We start from the raw sequence: 19,437 nt of genomic DNA, 5'->3' as shown, positions 1-19,437 counted from the left end.
CTTTGAAAAATACATAAGAGTCAAGTATTCCTGAGCAGTCTAGTAATGTTGGTGGAAGGGAACAACACAAATCATTATGGGAAAGTCACCATGACATACACTAAATGGCTTTCATATTTTAATTGAAGCACAACTGAATCTTTTGCTATCATAATTTGTGACAAAATAAAAGAAGGTAAGAAGCTTCCACTGATAGATGAAAGTCTACTTGTGGAATAAAGAGAATTTAATCCATTTAGGGTTCTTTAAAAAAAATAAATAAAAACATCCCCTTGGAATTTTACCCACAACACAACAGCATCTACACAGAAAAACTGTCAGTCATACGTATTCTGTATTAGTTAAACTTCTAAACCAAAAGCCACTATAACTAGAAGTAGATAAGTGTTATTATTTTATTTATTTATTTTATTTATATTTCAAATTTGTTACTGCCCATCTCACTACAAAGTGACTCTGTGATCATGTTGCCGGGTCAAGCTCTTTCAAACGTCATTAAGGCTTTCTAGCTTTTTTATTTAAAATACTTCATTCACAGTGCAAAAATCAATATTTCTGCATGGGCACCTCTTAATATGAATAATAACAACTCTTACCTCCTTACAACAGCAACAGGCAAGGTGAAGTGGGAAATGCTGGACGAATCACAGGAAACAGTATCAGCCCTGCATAAACAAACCAGTAAATACATTCAAACAAACAAACAAACAAACAAAAAACACTAGGTGTTAATCAGTTTATGCCTTAAGTGTCATATACTTTTAGCTAAGCACTATTATGAGTACACAGTGCAATGCTCAAGGTGCAGTGCAGGAAATCTGTAAATTTTGTTTTGTGTCTGTCAGGCTTCACAACAGGGCTCAGCAATAAATCCAAGAGGAATTGGCTCCTTTTGGCAGAAGACTCTTTGACATGACTCCTTATTTCAGATAAGAATGACACCTGATACACACAGAACATTTGTTAGCTCCAGTGCAAAGAAGCAAAAACCTTTATAAAACCCTAATTCAGTGTTTCTCAACCTTGAAAACTTTAAGATGTGTGGACTTCAACTCCCAGAATTCCCCAGCCAGCATGGCTGGCTGCGGAATTCTGGGAGTTGAAGTCCACACATCTTAAAGTTATCAAGTTTGAGAAACACTGCCCTAATTGAAACTTGGCTTTTTTTCCCCTCCTACCTTTCTGATTTAATGGCTATGTAGCTAACCTTTGATGGCCTTGGGAGGCTGCTGGTAAACACTGACATAAGGATTCTTTCTAGCCTGGGAACTTCTGGTTTCCATCGCATGAGCTTCAGCCCTTACAATATCAGCAGGATAAAGTGGGGAAGCAGGACCCAGATTATAAGAAATACATAGAGAATCACAATATGGCTATCCGGTCATGAAAGACCAGACTGTTCACCACTCATTGAAATGGGGTCACTTCCTCCTGCCCCACCCACAGCACCCCTTTCCACATAATAGCACAGAGCAGAAGCATTTGCAAGCAATGAGCTAGGACGTCTTCATCTGACAAAATTTTTAAATAATCAAATTTAATTTTTTTTTAAGTCATGTTTAAATCACTTTTTAAATCTTTTAAATCTTATATAAAAGGTATAGCTGCCCTCTCAAAAATGACTCAGGGTGGTGCAACAACAAAACACTTAAAAAATAAATGATCTTGAAAAAAAACATAAAGCCAAGTCTGCCAAAAGCAATCCAGCATTTGAAACAATCACCCCAGAAGGGTTATCCACAATAGGGTCGCCAATTTTCAGGTGAGAAAGAGAGCTATAAGAACCAAAACAAATCTATTTTAACTAAAAGATTAAAATATTGTTCTTAGGACTGGAAAGATAAAATAAGTTTGAATATCTTTACTACTGTTCCGTTATTATAATGTTATCAAAAATATTTTGCAATAACACCATCACTAAAAATACGGATACTACCTTTAACAATACCTTTGTTGTAAGAGTTTTTATTATAAAAAATGTTATTAATCCATTAGCAATTAACATAGGATGAAAACATCTGTCACGGCTTTCTGTTCCGCATTTATTACATTAGCCCATCTTAATTAGTCACCTTGTAGCCAATGGAACTATTGTGGAAAAAGGTCCTGAAACATTTCCTCTAATGTGAGCAGAAAAGCAGGTTTGAGTTATATTTCTAGCAATGATGGGCTTTTGATTATTTAAAGATGTCAGGAGGTCACCAAGTTTGTATCTATCTAATTTAAAATAGTGCTATAATGAAAGGCAAGAAGATGATCAGCCAGTGTTTTATATCCTGCTGTCTGATAAATACAGACAAGAGAGAGAGGGAGAATACGCACATGATAAACAAGCACAACCCTAAGTGTTGCCTATAATTTACATATATCGTAGCTGGCACTAAGAAGGATAGTTTGCTCGGAAGAGTAATGAAGTAGCACAGAACCTATCACTATAGATTACCCTACCACATCTCTTTCCTTGCTGCTTCATCAAAAAGTAGTAGACAAAGTAACATTGCTGTTTCACTCGTGATAGCACCATGATCTTGGAATATCAACGCAACTGAAAACAGAACAGAGACATTTACATTGTTTTTCTAATCAGCATAAAAGCTTTCAAGGTTCTAAATACCAAATTTCAGAAGAACATCAATATTTAGGATTTGCTCTTAAACTGTGATCCATCAACAAGATATATGAGAAATATTAATGTTGCTCCTAAAACTGCAAGCTAGAAAATGCAAACATATCCAGCTTTTGGAAATAAAATACTTGTAAAAGTATCACCCCTAAGGCTGTGACACATTTAATTGCTTAATTCAAAGGTATAAAAACAAATAATCAGGTAGCTCATAATATTAAGGCTTATAGTCAGTTGGGTTGGGATCATAAAAATCAGAATCAGTTGAAACTAGAATTAATTAATTTTTGGAAGAAGAATCAGTTTCAAAAATTAAGTAGAATTGAGAAAGTGGTTGTGAGATATACAAAATAATTTCTGAAAACAGAGGGATGCTGCAAGTCTAAATACATTAAAATAGGAGAAAATCCCATTAAACACAGTACATATAGCCCTCGCTTAACGATAATTAATTCAGTGACTATTCAAAGGTACGACGGCACTGAACAAGTTACAACCAGTCCTCAAAGTTACAGCCATTGCAGCGCCCTTGTGATGACATGATCAAAATTTGGGTGCTTGGGAGCCCACTTGCATTTACAACTGCAGTGTGCACTTCAATTCCTCCACCCACCTGCCTTCCCCCATCTCTGCCCTTTTGGCTGGTCTGCACTCTGCTGCCACCTACCCCTGCCGCCCCCACCCCCCAGCTGACCTTCACCGTCTTCTTCCTCCTGCTGCTGACAAGGCATCCCCGGCGAAGGCAGCTGCGCGCACTTCACAAGGCTGCATGGAGGCTTCAGGGAGGCCGTACGTGGCCTCACGAAGGGGCAGCAACTGCCTTGGCCAGGTGCACCTCATCAGCAGCAGGAGGAAGAAGACAGTGAAGGTCAGCTGGGGACGATGGGGGACAGCAGGGGTAAGCAGCAGTGGCAGAGAACAGGGTGGCCAAAAGGGCAGAGATGGGAGGAAGATAGGCAGGGGGAGTTGAAGTGGAGGTGAGCATGGCAAGGCAGGGAAGTGTGAGGTCCTTGCCTAATGATGGCACAGTCTTGTCCTAAAAACCGTAACCAGGACTACTGGAATTGCCGTTGCTAAGTGGTACAGTCATGTGATGTTTTGCCTAACACCCACTTTGCTTAACAATAAAAATTCTGGCCCCAATTAGGGTCATTAAGTGAGGACTGCCTGTATAGCTTATTTTCCAATAAACTTACAGAACTTCAAAACATTTTTCAACTTACTCTGACCATTTACTTTCTTCCAAAATTAAATAATTTTAATGCAACACACAATAACATGAGTTGTATAAGAATGAAATTAGACTTGTCAACAGAAGCTGCAATTGAGATATCTGTTACTCAATGTTTTAACATATGGCCAAAATTAATAAGATTAAAGAAATCTTTCTTAAAATACTGGTTCAGTTTAGTAAAATTAAGACTTTTGGATGCAACTGTTCATAGTTCTCTTTTTAAAACCTTTAGAAAGGATGAGCTGCTTTTAACTGTTTATGTCAGAAAAGACTGTTACATCCTCATAAGATGCTTGGTTTGCATGTGGAAGATTCCCAGACACTGGAAAGCAGTCAAAATATACAGAATTGGGCTAATGAATTAATTCTTATACTATATTGCATATTATATTATATTACACACACATACACCAGCACATACATATACCCATACTGTAGTATATTGCAATAATTGAAAAATATCTCCATAACCACATTCTACTAATAAAAGTGAAGCTTTGAAGAAAATTCTTTAATATGGCTGTCTCAATCATAAGTCTTTCTGAAGCAGCACTGCACTGCTGAACATTTATACAAAAGCTTATTTCTATTTTCATTTTAACCACCTAAAAATCTTATTGGTGTGGGATTTGTTTTCCCAAGGGCCCAAGAATGCTTTCTACACATTTTTATTATGCTTTTATGATGTTACCTCTAAATAACACAAGCAAGACAGAAGGCCGGTAAGCCAATGACAGTCGTTTGACTGGATCAGCAGAAAGAAGTTTCCGCAAAAGTGCAAGACATGGCAACATCATACAGTCCATGATCTATCAAAAGAAAAAAAAAATCTGTTCACTAAAATCTGTAGTAGCAACATACTGAATAAGCATTCTGGAACTTCTCTGAAGTCAACACTCTTTGGAAGTTTGAAGAACTTCAAAAGTCTGTCTAGCCTTACTTGTCTTTTGGTTTGATACCTCAATCCATTATTCCCAAATCTAGAGAAACTACTTCTAATAAAAAAGCTCATATTTTAATATTTAGTTGCAAAGGCATAAAGGCAATGGAAAAAATCTAACACATTTTTAAAGCAAGGTATTTTGTTTTCTTTTGCAGCACGGAACTTCTAATATAGATGAAAACTTGCAAGAGCTTTTAATGTTTTACCCCAGCTCACTCACAGATAGATAAATAGATAGATGGATATAAATTAAATTAAGCATAGTGGTTTCTATTAATGTTTTAAACAAAACCCTCATAAATTTATTTACAAAATTAATTACTGCTGATAAAATTGTATTATAATCATGAAACTGAATAAACCATCCTTAGATATACAAGTAATATTGTTCCAAAATCTCTGAAATATCAGTTGGGCTTGGTTGATTTTGGCATCATTTAAATTATGATGAAAAAGCTAACCATATTACTCAATAATTAATAATTGATAGGACTCCCTTGGCTATTCTTTCAGTCCATGAGCAACCAGTGAGTTAACCTTACTCTAGGGGACACTCTATGTAGCAAATCTGCTGGCTGTCTCTTGCAGTCCCTGACCAATACCACCAAGTTGAGAATCATGCTGAAGGAGTTTTAACATGGATTTATCTAGTCCCTGCACCATCTGAATTGCAGTAGGATTCATCTACCATCCCTCTCATGGCTCCCCACTTTCCTTCAACCACTGCCATGGCCCATCTACCTTCACACATGACTACTGTATTGCTGTATATCACTTCCTGATCCACCTAGATCAAGCAAAATGTTTGTCTTTGAGGCCACCTACACTCATAGTGCACTCGCACATAGCTCTGAGGTGATGCTTTGGCTAGCAGCAGACCACATAAGCAGACAAAAGAAAAATGACTATTTTCCCAATTCTCATCATTTTTTTAGTTCATTGCCTGGAAGGAAAGTTGCAGTTTTTTGTAAAGCTTAAGGAAACTGGACTTCATATATGTGGTCTTCAAAAGAAAAAAATGTTAGAATGCTAGCATTTGAAAAAAAATGCACCATAATCAATTTCTAAATAAGGTAACAATCTGGAATGGCCTTATTTAGCCATTTATGATTACATTTATGATTTTTAAGCTTCAGAATCAGCTAAAGAATAACAGATTATTCTGCTTCCTAATAAAATAGAAAGAGGAGAGGAAGCACGTAAGTTTGAGATTCCATATGAGCTCCTTTCTTCTTCTGTATAAACTTGCTTATCATTTAAATAGCAAGTTTCTGAATCGGGATTTATTTAGTTTTTAATTACAAGCTGAGAAGTGATACTAGAGTCAAAGAATTAGACAGTGAAGTTTCCTTTCACTGTACTCCGCATGCTTAGTCACTACATTGATATAAAACTCATCATATTCCAAGTAGCAAATATTTAATTCCTATCCAAAATAGTTCGACTGAACATACAACAGTTGGAGCCCTGGGAAGGTTCTGCTCAAAGAAAAGTTGATGTAGTTTTACCTTGCCATCTTGAGCAACACACTCAGTAAGGTAAACAAGAATTCTGTCTATTGCACCCATATTTTTGATAATTGCATGCATTTTGGAATCTGAAAGAAAAAATAAAACATTAACGTTCTATATATATACTTTCCAACAATGCATAACAGTGGATTCAGAACTGCTTTATTTTTAAAACTAGGTACAGACAAGTAAATGTGCCTCCTTCCTGCAACAATTAAGCTAGACCTAAATGGTGAATCACAAATTGTGATTTGTTACCAATTTGAGTCCTCTGCAAGATTCCAGATATTCCCATCTTACCTCCTGTCATTCTAGCTTTCTGATTATCACCCCACTCCCCTGCCAACAATAAAGCACTGAACTTACTGAGCATGGACAATCCTCAGTCCATTTTGAGGTAAGGAGGGGACAATTGGAATTACTTGTGTAAGACTTTTTCTAGTATGTTGAAACTTTTGTTAACTCTACCTTCTGGATATGCTGTTGTGCTTGAATGGGGTTCTTTTGAACCAGCTCTTGGAGAATTGAAAGAGGCACTAGAAATAGACATGGAACCTGCCACCACAAAATGCTGCAGAGTGAAGTGCTTCTATTCATCTTTCTATCCAGCAAGCCAATCCCATTCTCACAATACTCCATCTGTACAGTGTCTTTGTTTTATTTTTTAAAGGAAAGTGGATTAGGAGATCATGCTATTGGTATATAAATATCAAGCATATACACAATGTTTAAAAAGTGGCTAAGGAATGGTGATTCAGATTTTATTGCAAGATAAAAAGAATTATATGAATTACCCATTCTAAAACATCATGTCAAGATTTTCCTTACATTGGAACAACTCTATCTTAATGATAAATTGTATTTTAAAGAACTTCACCTTGCATGATTATGACTAATTGCTCAGCTGCTGACTTCTTCAAACTCAGATCAATGGTGTCCGATATAAAGATATTGTACAATTTTTCAATGGTCTCAGCCTAAAAATAAAACAAATATATCTTATCTGTTCACATATTTTCCCGTATCATCCCTTACAAGAAGAAGGACATCTCAAGTCCAATGTCACCAAGAAGGAACAGCAATATACACAGCACCACTTTGGGCTTCAATTTTCTCTCACAGTAAATCAGAACAAACAATTAAATACTCACAAGATCAAGCTAGAATATTATTGCCTCTAGATGTAAACCCCAAACATCCATTTTTGAAGCCGGTATCTCACAAACTGATACACTTATGCTGCTTTATAATCTTCCCAAATGCATTTTCAGGAGCTTATAGGGAATTGGGGACCTTCTAGGATTTCCTCTTCTATGACTGTATAATCTCTAACAGAATATGAGATAGTAGGTTATCCTAATTTCTCTACACCAATTCCAGATTCTCCCTCTCTTCTCAGCCATTGTTTTCCTTGGCTCTTCTTACTTTTCTTTCTTGCTATCCTCCTCCAGTGTCGCTTACTGTCTATGCTCTTTTCCTGCACCCTGTTGGCTTTCTTACCCTCCTGTTCCAGATCTTCCTCTTTTTCCCTACATCATCCTCTTCTATTTTTATGGCTCTATTCTTTCCACAGCTTCTACCCCTTTTCTCATTTCCTCCTCCTTTGCCATCTGTTGTCTCTATCCTCACCCTCTTTCAACTCCTCCTGGCTGCATAGGAACCACAGATAAAATAACAGGCAATGTTGGTTTCTTTAGCTAACTTTCTGAGCAGCCCACAGGCACCTGGCAAACAGAAGAAACATCATCCATAAGTAATAAAGCCAGGAGACAAAAGGTTGCTTCATATCTTGGTAAAGTAAAAGATTAATTGCCAAACCTTAGATAGGAAATTCTAAGCCAATAGAAATGTTACTACTGTGTTACTTTTCACATTTCAATTGTCTTAAAAACCTATTTATTTTATCCCTCAAGACGCTAACATATAATTGAGAGGACCTGGAGTGCCCACACTCTGTCCGAATGGACTGGGGAGGCAGAAATGATTGGCAATAGACCACATAACCAGGTCTCATGCCATGAAGGGCTTTATAGGTAATGACCAGCACCTTGAATTGCACCTGGAAGCCAACAAGCAGCCAATGCAGCGTGCATAGCAGCAATGACATATGGACATAATGAGAAGCACCCCTTACTGCTTATGCCACTGCATTTTGAACCAGGTGTAGCTTCCAGATGGTCTTTAAGGGCAGCTTCATGTATAGCATATTGCAATACTCCAGTCATGAGGTGACCAGGTCATGAATGACCATCTGAAGGGCCTCCTGGATGAAGAAAGGGCACAACTGGTACACAAGATGAATGTGTGCAAAGGCCCCCCTGGCCACAGCTCCCATCTGTTCACTGAATAGTAGCTGTGAGTCTAGGAGGATCCCCAAGTTGCATTCCAGTCTCGAATGCGGAAGTGCAACCCCATCCAAGACTAATAGTGGAAATGCCCTTGGCCTAGGACGCCCAAACAGCCACTTAGTCTTGTCAGGATTGAGCCAAAGTCTGTTCTTCCCCATCCAGACCCAGCCAACACTGGGTCAGCACATTGACAGTTTTACCTGCCCAGCTGGGGTTAAGATATAGAGCTGGGTATCATCAGCATACTGATAATACCAGACCCCAAACTGACAGACGTCCTCACCTCACCTAATCTGCTAAGATATTGAGGAGCACAAAGATTGACACACCACTCCCATCCTGGCTCCAAGGGAAACACAATTGCTTGAAATAAAGCTCACTGAGGCAAGACAGAAAGTGATCACCATGGAGGAAGAAGGCTATGAATGGTCAAAAGAGCTCTGCCCTTTTCTCAAGATCAGACCCACCTTCCAAAGGTGCAGGAACCATTTTGGGAGTTTGCTTTAAAAAGTTTAGCTCAATTGCTGGTAATTTCATGGGCACTTAGTTTTCTTGTCAACAATACCAGAAGCGATTTACCATTATCATCTTCTTCTTGTTTTTTTTCACTTTTACTTTTCCATCTAGGTGGTAGCCCTGGTATTTTCTAGTAGTCTCCTTCCTATGTATTAACCAGATGTGACCCTGTTTAACCTTCTAAGAAAGGGCTTGTGTATTTCTTTGTTTATTCAGCTTTTCCAAGCATGGAAAACCAATCAGATAATAACATCAACAATAATAATGTGATATGTAATACCAGCATAAAGACATTTAGAACAGCAAGAGTTACAAATAACTGTATATGGTAAGGGAAAAGTGAATCATGTTCACCAAAGAAAGTGGAAAGCGAAATGTCACCAATGGAGTAATCCAGAAACAGTCTTGGCTACCAAAGATTAGCTTTGACATAAAGTAATCTTATTTTCAACCATTTCCACATTTCAGTAGTTAAAATTAAAAATTAATTTATTGGGCTTTATACACAGCTAGATAGTAGTCTGGCATCAAAAATGAAGTTGTCCACAGCCATCTGGACACGTCCCTGACCAGGGAAGGATTTGAAAACAGTTTGCCATGACTGAGGACAACTTGCTGGACCACATTGGACCTCATGTATCAAACTTTTACTTTTTCTTTACTAGAGTTTCTTCAAATAAATGTAATGAATTATTTCTTAGTGAGAAAATAATATCACCCAGTTTTAAAAAATGGGTAATTAATACTTCAACAGTATCATCTGCACTGCATTTCCTTGCTTAGGGGTCCTCTCCAGTTATCAATCCTGTGAAAAGTTTTCTCTGTTCACCTTAAAAACAGACTCTCTTGTATCATCCAGCTTGAGTTCAATAGGCTTTTCCACAATAAAGACGTTAGAAATACTTGAAAGAATGCTGCCATGCAACAGTGGGCGCTTCAGATGGGCCTCTTCTTCTTCCACAAGGTGAATCATTAACTGTTTGAGTGCCACAGAACGAACTCTGGGGAAACAAAGCATTTCCTTAGAAGATTTCCAGATCTTTACTGAAGATTTATATGCACAAAAATCTAAATCTCACACCAAATGTTTTTGGATCAGTCTGATTTTATATATCTTGCTTAGCTTTTCCAACATCTTATGAGCACAGCCAAATTGTTCCTGTTAAAGGCCATGTTGGGTGAATTAAAACAGTTTGAATTTTTGCATCACATCAGACAGAACTGGTTACCAATTAATAATTTTAGCCTTCCAAAACAGTCCACAAAATCATGTAGACCAGCTATCAACTCAAAGTTGATGTAAAAAATGCAGTAGATGAGAGTTCAGTGCCAGTGTTTTACAAGTTGATTTGCTTGTCACTTCAAAGAGTATCTCAATTTCTGTGCTCCAGTTTTCCATAGTAAAACAAACACTTAATCTTCTCTTCACTGCTTCTTCAATCCAGTCAGTCATAATCTATTTCTACCCACCCTCCGCTTTTCCAAATTAGTGTCTTTCAGACATTTTACAACCTTCTAAGGATTGGCATAATTTCCAGCACCTCAAGGATGTATTACTTCATTCTAAAATGATTTATCTAAGCGGAGGGTTGTCATTTGGGCTGTGCTCCATTTTCTATCTTTTTGCAAATTGGCTAAATTGACACGCAGTTGAAAAAGTTGTATCACCTGCATTTGAAGGATATAGCTGCTATAACCTCATCTGCCTTTTCCATTCAAAAGAAAAATTAACTTACTGTATCTTCAAAACTATATTCCATGCAGGCCAAGGTACAGATAATAATCCTTTTCTCATATAAATGTTATTGCTGGTTTACTCACAATGGTTTTTTTGAGAAGAGAAGACGAAGAGAAGCTCTTAGCCTAGTAGTTCTTGGCAGAATACCTTCATTTTCAGTAGTTGTTTCACTCAGTGTGAGAATGCAGTTACCTAGAGGTTCTTCTGTGTTTGCATAACCCTAAGTAAATACTTACAAGTTAACACAGGCAGATAATTACCATAAGTAAATATCATGCTCCAAAAGAGACATTATTGCTTTATTACCAAGAAAACTCTCTCAGTAATTGGCAACAGGAAGTTAACAGACCAACTGATAGGCAATTGCCATTTGTTTTTCAAACATGCATTGTTTGTTGGAGATATCCCAATTTCAGAGGACAGCTTCTGGGGGACTGTGGTTCAATTTCCTCAGCAAATTTGCCTTGTCGTGTTCTGCTGGTATCACCACTACCCACCAGAAACACAGCACAAAGTTTCTAATACAATCCCTTATGTGATGCCCAGGGTCATTAACTTTCCTTTTGTATGCTTACTTCCAGTTCCATGCAATTTCTTTAAAAAATAATTGGGATTTTAAAATATTTTAATTAAAACCGTGATGTGCCTCCTGTTATCATTTTTACTTCCAAGAAATAAAATGGGGGCCTGCATCTCAGTACTTTATTTGGAAGTACACCAACCTGCTCAGAAAAAGGACAATGAGAAGCAAAGGAAGTCTTAATAGGGGTGGGGGGAAAGACAAGAAGCATGGGTAAATCAGTGCTTTGTATCTTATTGTGTATGCCACAGTAGCCATTTTGACATAGGCAAGTTGCCTCTCATCAACATCCATGTTGTAAAAACAAAAACAAAACTAACATATTCTCAACATTCCAAAACTGTTCACCAAAAAAAGATGAAGAATTCTGCTTAATGCGTTGGCAGAAACATGCTGGCATGTGAAACAAGCACAATACAACTTTCATGATAAGATGATTTTGGAATTTTACTTGAAAAAAATTTAGACAATGAATATAAGACGTTTCCTCATTGATTGATTATATTAAATTGATTCATATGTCCCACAAGCAATTTCTCCAAGTAACCCTCAAGTTATGATCAGTAAGAATTCAGGATGCTTCTGAATAGTACAAATCTCTCCAGAAAACTGTCACATCGCGAATTCCAAGATGATATTTCCTGTTTAAAAAGTCTAATGCTACTTACCTATTCAGCTTTAGTTACAAGCATCCAAACAACAACTATAGGGGCAACTCCTCTATTTCTGGTTGCCATGTTTACATATTTTCCCCTATTGTGTAATGTCAGTGCTGCTTTTTTTGGCAAAGCAATTAGGCTTATCTGAAGATAAACTACTTTTCAAGAAGATGAGATTACCTGAAGAATTGGAACAACAGGATAGAGGGTTTCAATAAACTTGTTCCAGGTCTCTGCTGCCATCATCAATCGGCCTTGAAGAAGATACATCAGTATAGCTGTGGCAGCTGAGCATACCTGTTTTAATGAGAGAAGATACGATAGTGCAATAAAGAGTGTTCAAACCAATTTGTTGGTGTCAGAAATGGAAATTAGGCTGTGCCTTGGGACATTGCACCAAATAGCTTTTGTGTTTTTTTGTTTGTTTTCATTTTTGTTAAAAAACAAGAACAGTGATGAAATACTTTCAAGAACCTACCGCCTATTAGCACTGAACAGTCTTCAAGCAGACAGTGTGATTCAGCTCAAGAAATGCCCACAATAAAACACTGATGAGGACTTTTAAAAAACAGCGCTCTTGTCTAAGCATTTAGGAAATCTTTACAACTCAGGGTTAGCTTTGCTTACTGCCCACAGAAAAGGCTGAGAGGCAAATCTTAAAACACTAGCTGAACTTGAATCTTAGGACAAATGCAGAATGTATGTGTGTGAGACAGAGAAATACTAGGTAAACAAATGACAAATAATTATATAAAAATCACAAGTAACATAATTGAGTATTCTTTTCTTCTTTTGGTACTGTTGAACTACCTTGTTCCCTTGTTTTGCTGCTGTATGTATTCCTTGTCTGAGAGAACAATGGCACACAAATAGCCCTGAATCTGAATGCTGATGGGAAATCTTCAAAGTGCCAGAAATAATTTTTAGCCCCAGGAATTCTCTACACACTGCCTCCCCTCCCCACCACCCTCCCCTTCTCCCTCAATGCAACAACAATCAGCACCTAATACAAAGAAGATGAGAGCTACAGGTCAAGCCCTTTCTTCAATATTTCAGTCTACTACGAGGGGGTGGGCATTGTTTCTTTTTGGAGAAGCCTGGGTGCTACCAAATAACTAATTGCACTTTAGTCATTTTCCACGTTACTTAAAATTCTTTTTATGCTTTTGAAAATTCTCAGATTGAAATTTGCTGCAATCCTAAACACATTGAAAACAAAAGCAAGTTCTACTAATTTCAATAAGGACTATTTTTAATACATATACTTAGGATGCAGTTTATGATCTATTTATAGCCAGTTGCAAGATAGCAATTGATGAGAAAGCTAAATAATTTGGAGTTTAGAAAGGTACAAAACTTTTGATCTATTCATTCTTTTAATTTACAGATCAACTCACAGATGATACCATGTACAAAATGTTGTACCTCATGTTGGGAATCCTGAAGACCAAAAGTGCAGATTTCATAAAGAACTTTGGGATGAAGCAGAAAATGTACACCATAGCTGACTGAAGAAACAGACTTTACAGCATTATGAATGCCTAAACATTTCTAAAACAAAGATGAAAGATGATTAAATACTGTCCTGACCACATGAACATATTTTCAAGTCTACTGAATTAACTGGAATAAGATAGAGGAACCTACATTCAGACTTGATAAAAAAAAATATGGCCACAAAACCACAGGCAAGACTGCTGGTTTCCTATTGCTAATACATTACGTCATCTTGCTCAAAACTGCTAGTTTCTCACAGCAAGAAACCAGTGATCTGCAGGCAGAATAACTGGAAATAAAGAAAATCTTTCGGCTTGGTTCCTCCTGCCAACCTTCTTTAAAGTTGCTGGGAGAGAATAAGATGCAAACAGTGAGAACATGAGGGAATGCCCTCACCCTGACAACTGGTGAAGGCAAAAAGGACTGTCTACCACAGACAGAGTTAATTTATCTCCACAAGGTAATGATACCATTAAATTGAAGCACTACAGGTTGGACTGTCGTTTACATGCTGCAAATCAGCAGCCTTTTATAGACATGGGGAAGAATTATTATAATATAGTTCCTATTATAATAAATTATAATATAGAAAAAAGCTATGCAGTCAGATAGATACCCCTCTGAGTACTGAAACTCAGCAAAATTAACGAGAACTCAGAATTAATTCACATCAGGCAATTTCAACTTTACATAGCAAATGACTGAGTTTTTCAGCCTAATTAAATTCCTGTGAGATTATTAAATGGAAAAAGGGCAACTTAGATATAATAGGGGGAAAAAGAGTATTTTTTTGGTTCTGAAGAAACCACAGGCCTTGTTAAATGCTAACCTTAACAATTTCAAGGCAGCAGCGATAGGCTTCTGTTCTAATATTTGGCACAGGATGCGACAACAGATGGAGAAGAACCTTCTGACTCCCAGCTTGCAGCAGTGGGCCAGCTTGAGCAAGCTTCCAGCTACAACCAGAAAAACAGAGGATAACAGAAATTGCTTCAAGACTTAGGTAGCATATTCTCCCTACCCAAGAAATACAGAGGCTTTGGATAATTACTCAGTTATTTACTCATTGTCATTCTTGGGTAGACTGGTAAGAAGATGAAACTTGGCAAGCTAAGAGACTTGAGTAATTTTACCAGTAAAACTGACCTTGCAGTTTTTATTCTGAAGAAGAATAAAGTTTTATTATAATGCTTTTTCCTATTTCTGACACATTTGTGGGTGTCACCATTGTCAAGGTAGTACGGTTTGGGATTTTTTGTTGTCATTGTTGCTCTTAAATTGCTTTGTAAATCATTATACATGCACACATACACACACCTATCTATCTTTGGGTTAGACGCATTTGTGTTAGATTGTATAAAAAAGCCATCTACACATAGCTATAACATGTTACCACATAAATGGCACTAAATTGTGCGAATTCCCCATCCCCTTGTCAGAATAATATTCTTAAATTTGTCCAATATGCTTATTCAGCTGAAAGAACAACTTAAATGGATTATATATTTAATAGCTCAATATTTCATCTTAGAATCCTACCGTGACATTTTCTTATGGCATGCAAATTGCCAAACTTACATATCTGAGCAAATGTTGATGAATTCCTTAAGTAGAACAAAATACTGATGGTACGGAAGACTTTTTATGGCTTGTTCTGCCAGTTCAAGTAAATCAAGAAGATTTTTTTCGCCCTTTTAAAAAAGTGAAGTATACCATTTAATTTTAAAGAATAGGTAGATGAATTAATGATCTATGGGTTAACTTACACTCATATGGAAGATAAACAAAAATAATTTGCTAATAACAATGAATATAACAAGTAGCAGCAACTCACAAAACTTCCATAGAGAAAGAGGAACCAGCTTATCAGTAGAATTACCAACAACCATATCAAATTACTAAATACTGAAAAAAAATCTTATTGACTAAAGTTAATAGGGATAGAACACACAGACAAATATTCCTTCCCATATACAAACAGATCTGCAGTATGATTTCATTAATCTATAGGGAGCAGGGAATAATGAAGGATTTGATCAAGTGGCTTCAAGACTTACCCAAGTAATCCAACAATCGCAAACAGATCTATGTCAGCAAAACTAACACATTTTTTCAGTTCGTTCATCAATAACAAAGTGTTTTTTGCTTGTTCATTTGCTTGTTTGTTTTGCTTAATATAGACAGCAAAATCTGGTTTCAGTAACTATTAACTGCAAAATGCCACAATTTATAATTCACCAGAAATTAATATGCCTATTAATGCTAATATCATAGTATTACATTTTTCAGTCAGTTTTGGGGGACACATCTTTTGTAATAGGGTCTAAGCTTGTATGATACATTTAGTGTATTTCAAATTTAAGCAACAAGGAGACATTTCTATCAAAAGAAATAACTTAAATGGCAGTTGGAGCTCTCCCCCTCTCTCCCCCCTTCCCCACAAAAATTTACACACATAGATCTCAACATATAGAACATGACAAGGTGGAAAAAAACCCCAAACATGCTCTTTACAGAAGAAAGTGATGAATGAAATCTCTAACGGAAAGAATAACTCTGCTACCTTTTCAAGAAAGTGAGATGCATTTAATGCCACTGGCATTATTCAATTACCAAGCTAACTTGGAATTTCCAAGAGTTTTAGTTCACCGCCTGGTTCCTTTTGTCAGTGGAAGCAGCTATAGAAAACATGGATGATGTAGTTTACCAACATGTGGCAATCTAAAGGTCTAGAGGCCTCCTAACAAGCCAAAGACACAAGCCAAGCTTTATTCTTCCTATCCTAGCTTACTTGAGAGACAATCCAAGGATCCCAGTTCACACATGCCATGATAAGAAACTACAGAAAGAACTTTTTCAAAACTGATTGGCAAAAGGAGTTAGGTGGGAATGACCGAGTGATATACACCAAATGCTTGCTCAGTCACCATGAGCCAAAACTGAAAATATGAATATTTGCAGGAGTCAAATGACTCCCTGGGGATTGTGTGGATTATTAGGAGTATTCTCACAACACTTATATAGGGCTAGGGATGCACACATGAAATTTTACACCATTTTGTTCACTGAAATTCACTTAAGCAGAATATCCTACCTCCTTGTGGATATCCAGCATAAAATTACAAGAACACTCAATTGAATAGGCAGCTTCTGCAGCTTGTTTATAAATACTGTAGTTTTCTGAATTCATGTGTTCCAAATAAGCTGTGACTGATTCATGTATACTTGGATATTCCAAGGAAAATGGCATGTCCACAGAAAGGACAAACAAAGCTGTCACCAAAGTCTCAGGTAAAACACCAGTGGCCTTGAGGGAGAAGAGAAAGGGTTTAGACAAAAGTATATTGAAAAATCCACTATGTAATATTTATATATTTATTTATTTCATTAATTTATATAGCTGCCCATCTCACCACAGGTGATTCTGGGCAGTGTACAACAAAGCTAAAAACAGTAAAATACATTAAAAATATATAAAACAAAATAAAACAGAAAATAAAAGGAAGTTAAAAATAAGGGAGCCATCTCACTAATTCTCCCGTCCCCTGGAGTCCCCAGGTCTGCTGGTATAGCCAAGTCTTAAGGGACCTCAACAAAGCTCAACAATGACGAGGCCAACCTCACCTCAGGGGGGAGAAGTTTCCACAGTGCAGGTGCCACAGCAGAAAAGGCCTGCCGCCTGGGGCCTGCCAAATGTAGCTCCCTAGGCGATGGAACCCGTAACATGCCCTCTCTGCTGGATCTGGTAGGACGGGCAGATGAAATCGGGGAGAGGTGGTCCCTCAGATAGCCCGGCCCCATGCCATGAAGGGCTTTAAAGGTCAACACCAGCACCTTGAATTGGACCTGGAAACAAACTGGTAGCCAGTGCAGCTCATGAAGCAGCAGTGTAACGTGTGTTCTACTAGAAACACATATAACTGCTCACGCCGCTGCACTTTGCACCAGCTGAGGTTTCCAGATACTCTTCAAGAGCAGCCCTTGAATTGATAGTAGTCTTAACTTTTGATTATTTGTGAATATTTGACCAACATGATTTCTTCAAATAATATATTTCATTTGCAGAGGCATTACATTAAATTACATCAAAATGATGGTAAATCTTTTGAAAATTTTTAACTACTGATAAAATAGATAATTTGGGATAAATTGATTAAAAATGTATTGCATAGAGATTTAGGCTTACAACAGCTCAGAACCTCCAGCCTAAATATAGCAACCCAGGTTTTATGTGGATTATTTGCCAAAACCTATGCTTAATTCAAGAAGATAGTTATTCCATTTCCTGGCATAGACATACGTCAGGATTTTTACCCTCTCTTATCGCTTTCTTCTAGATTATTATTTGAAAGTTCTAGATTCTATCTATCTTAGATAAAATCTTAGGAACTGACTGAGTTATCTTCTACTAGCCCCAAAAAGAGAGTACAGGGATCCAAAAAGAGAAATATTTACATGCAATTATGTTTTGCTTATTTTTTCCACCTAGGTAAATATGCCTCCTTTTATCAACTCTTTTAGTTGCTTCATAAAATTCTATTGTATTATTACATGGAATGAATCTATCTTCACAAATATGTATTATTTTAATTGGTTCTGTAGAGTAAAAACAACAACATCCAAAAGTTATGTATTTTACAAACAAACAAGTGATGTCTATAGCAGTGAAACTCACAATGCAGCAAAGCGATACTTAGGAAGGAATGCAGAGCAGCAAAATTACACAGTGTCCAGCAATGTTCCTTACCATTACCAATCTCTAATTAAGATCAGAGATAAGAATAGGCTCCACATCTGCTCAGACACAACAGCAGAATTGAAGATTATCACAAAATCTCTAGATTAACGGGGTGGTCATTTCAAATGTAAGGCACTAGCCACTAGGGGGCAGACAATACACTTGTCATTTTTATGCTTGTCCCTTTATAATGCTGTAATACCATACATACTGCAAAACACAACACAGTAAAATGTCTTTAACTCAGACCAGAAATCTATTCTGCATGAACAGCAACCTCAAATAGCTTGTCTTTGACAGCTGCAATTGAAAACATCACTATAAGGAGTACAAAATTGAACACCAAGTCAAAGCAACTGTTTGGCGTGACAGAAGCAAAACAGTAAAAACCAGATACTGATGAGCTTGTTTCAGAACGAGGCAGAACATCAACTGCTGCTAGTAATAATGGCTACACACTGGATGCTACAGGTTGTTTGGTGGTGTAGAGAGTCAGGGAGATGACCTTGAGGGAAATAGGCAAAACATTTACATAACCAAAGAGGGCTCTTTCTTGCTTTTATTTAAAGACTTCTGCAAAAATTACCATTTAAATGCATACATGCATACTACCTAAAGAAGTATTTTTCCCAAAATAACTTTGAAAATGTAAAGAAACTGGCATGTCTCACCTTCTCTACAGGGAGGAGTGCTTGCAGGAGTCGAACTGTGAAAAGCGAAACACTAACAAATGCCATCCTGTGGTGCGCTACGGCAAGCTCGGGTTTTTCTAAGCTGGTATTACTTTTGTGATAGCTCATGATTTCCCCTAATGAATCTAGGATTCCAAGCAGTTTTTCTTTCTGTAGACGAAAAAGAAGTTGCAAATCAATACTCTCAACAGAAGAAGCCAGGAATACAGCCACTTGGTACTGGAGGAACTGTTTGAAGACTCCCAGGAGAACTTCTTCATTGTTTAATTTATTTAGTTATTTAATTTCTATCTCATATTCCCATCAATGAATAGCATTTATGTGGGCTAAGCAAAATAAAAGTAAAAGTCACAAACAT

At 37.1% G+C, this 19,437-nt stretch overlaps 1 protein-coding gene across 2 annotated transcripts in view; it reads right to left on the bottom strand.

Moving 5' to 3' along the window:
* The window catches only part of RTTN (rotatin), a 106,193-nt gene that overhangs the window by 64,704 nt on the left and 22,052 nt on the right, over positions 1-19,437 (bottom strand). For both annotated transcript variants that reach the window (XM_088130579.1, XM_088130580.1), the window contains 13 exons: positions 19,059-19,229; positions 16,744-16,956; positions 15,228-15,340; positions 14,479-14,605; positions 13,578-13,703; positions 12,333-12,449; positions 10,997-11,133; positions 10,005-10,176; positions 7,189-7,288; positions 6,309-6,397; positions 4,549-4,666; positions 2,449-2,545; positions 597-665 (listed from right to left, as the gene is read on the bottom strand). In XM_088130579.1, the coding sequence (XP_087986705.1) occupies positions 597-665; positions 2,449-2,545; positions 4,549-4,666; positions 6,309-6,397; positions 7,189-7,288; positions 10,005-10,176; positions 10,997-11,133; positions 12,333-12,449; positions 13,578-13,703; positions 14,479-14,605; positions 15,228-15,340; positions 16,744-16,956; positions 19,059-19,229 (1,649 nt within the window). The remainder of the gene's footprint in view (positions 1-596; positions 666-2,448; positions 2,546-4,548; positions 4,667-6,308; positions 6,398-7,188; positions 7,289-10,004; positions 10,177-10,996; positions 11,134-12,332; positions 12,450-13,577; positions 13,704-14,478; positions 14,606-15,227; positions 15,341-16,743; positions 16,957-19,058; positions 19,230-19,437) is intronic.

The sequence above is a fragment of the Python bivittatus genome, unplaced genomic scaffold (genome assembly GCF_059951505.1).
Source record: "Python bivittatus isolate LINGU-HERP-01145 unplaced genomic scaffold, Pbiv_v1 ctg000840_np1212, whole genome shotgun sequence".
In the NCBI taxonomy this organism is placed as follows: domain Eukaryota; kingdom Metazoa; phylum Chordata; class Lepidosauria; order Squamata; family Pythonidae; genus Python; species Python bivittatus.
This window is presented reverse-complemented; position numbering and strand designations above follow the sequence as displayed.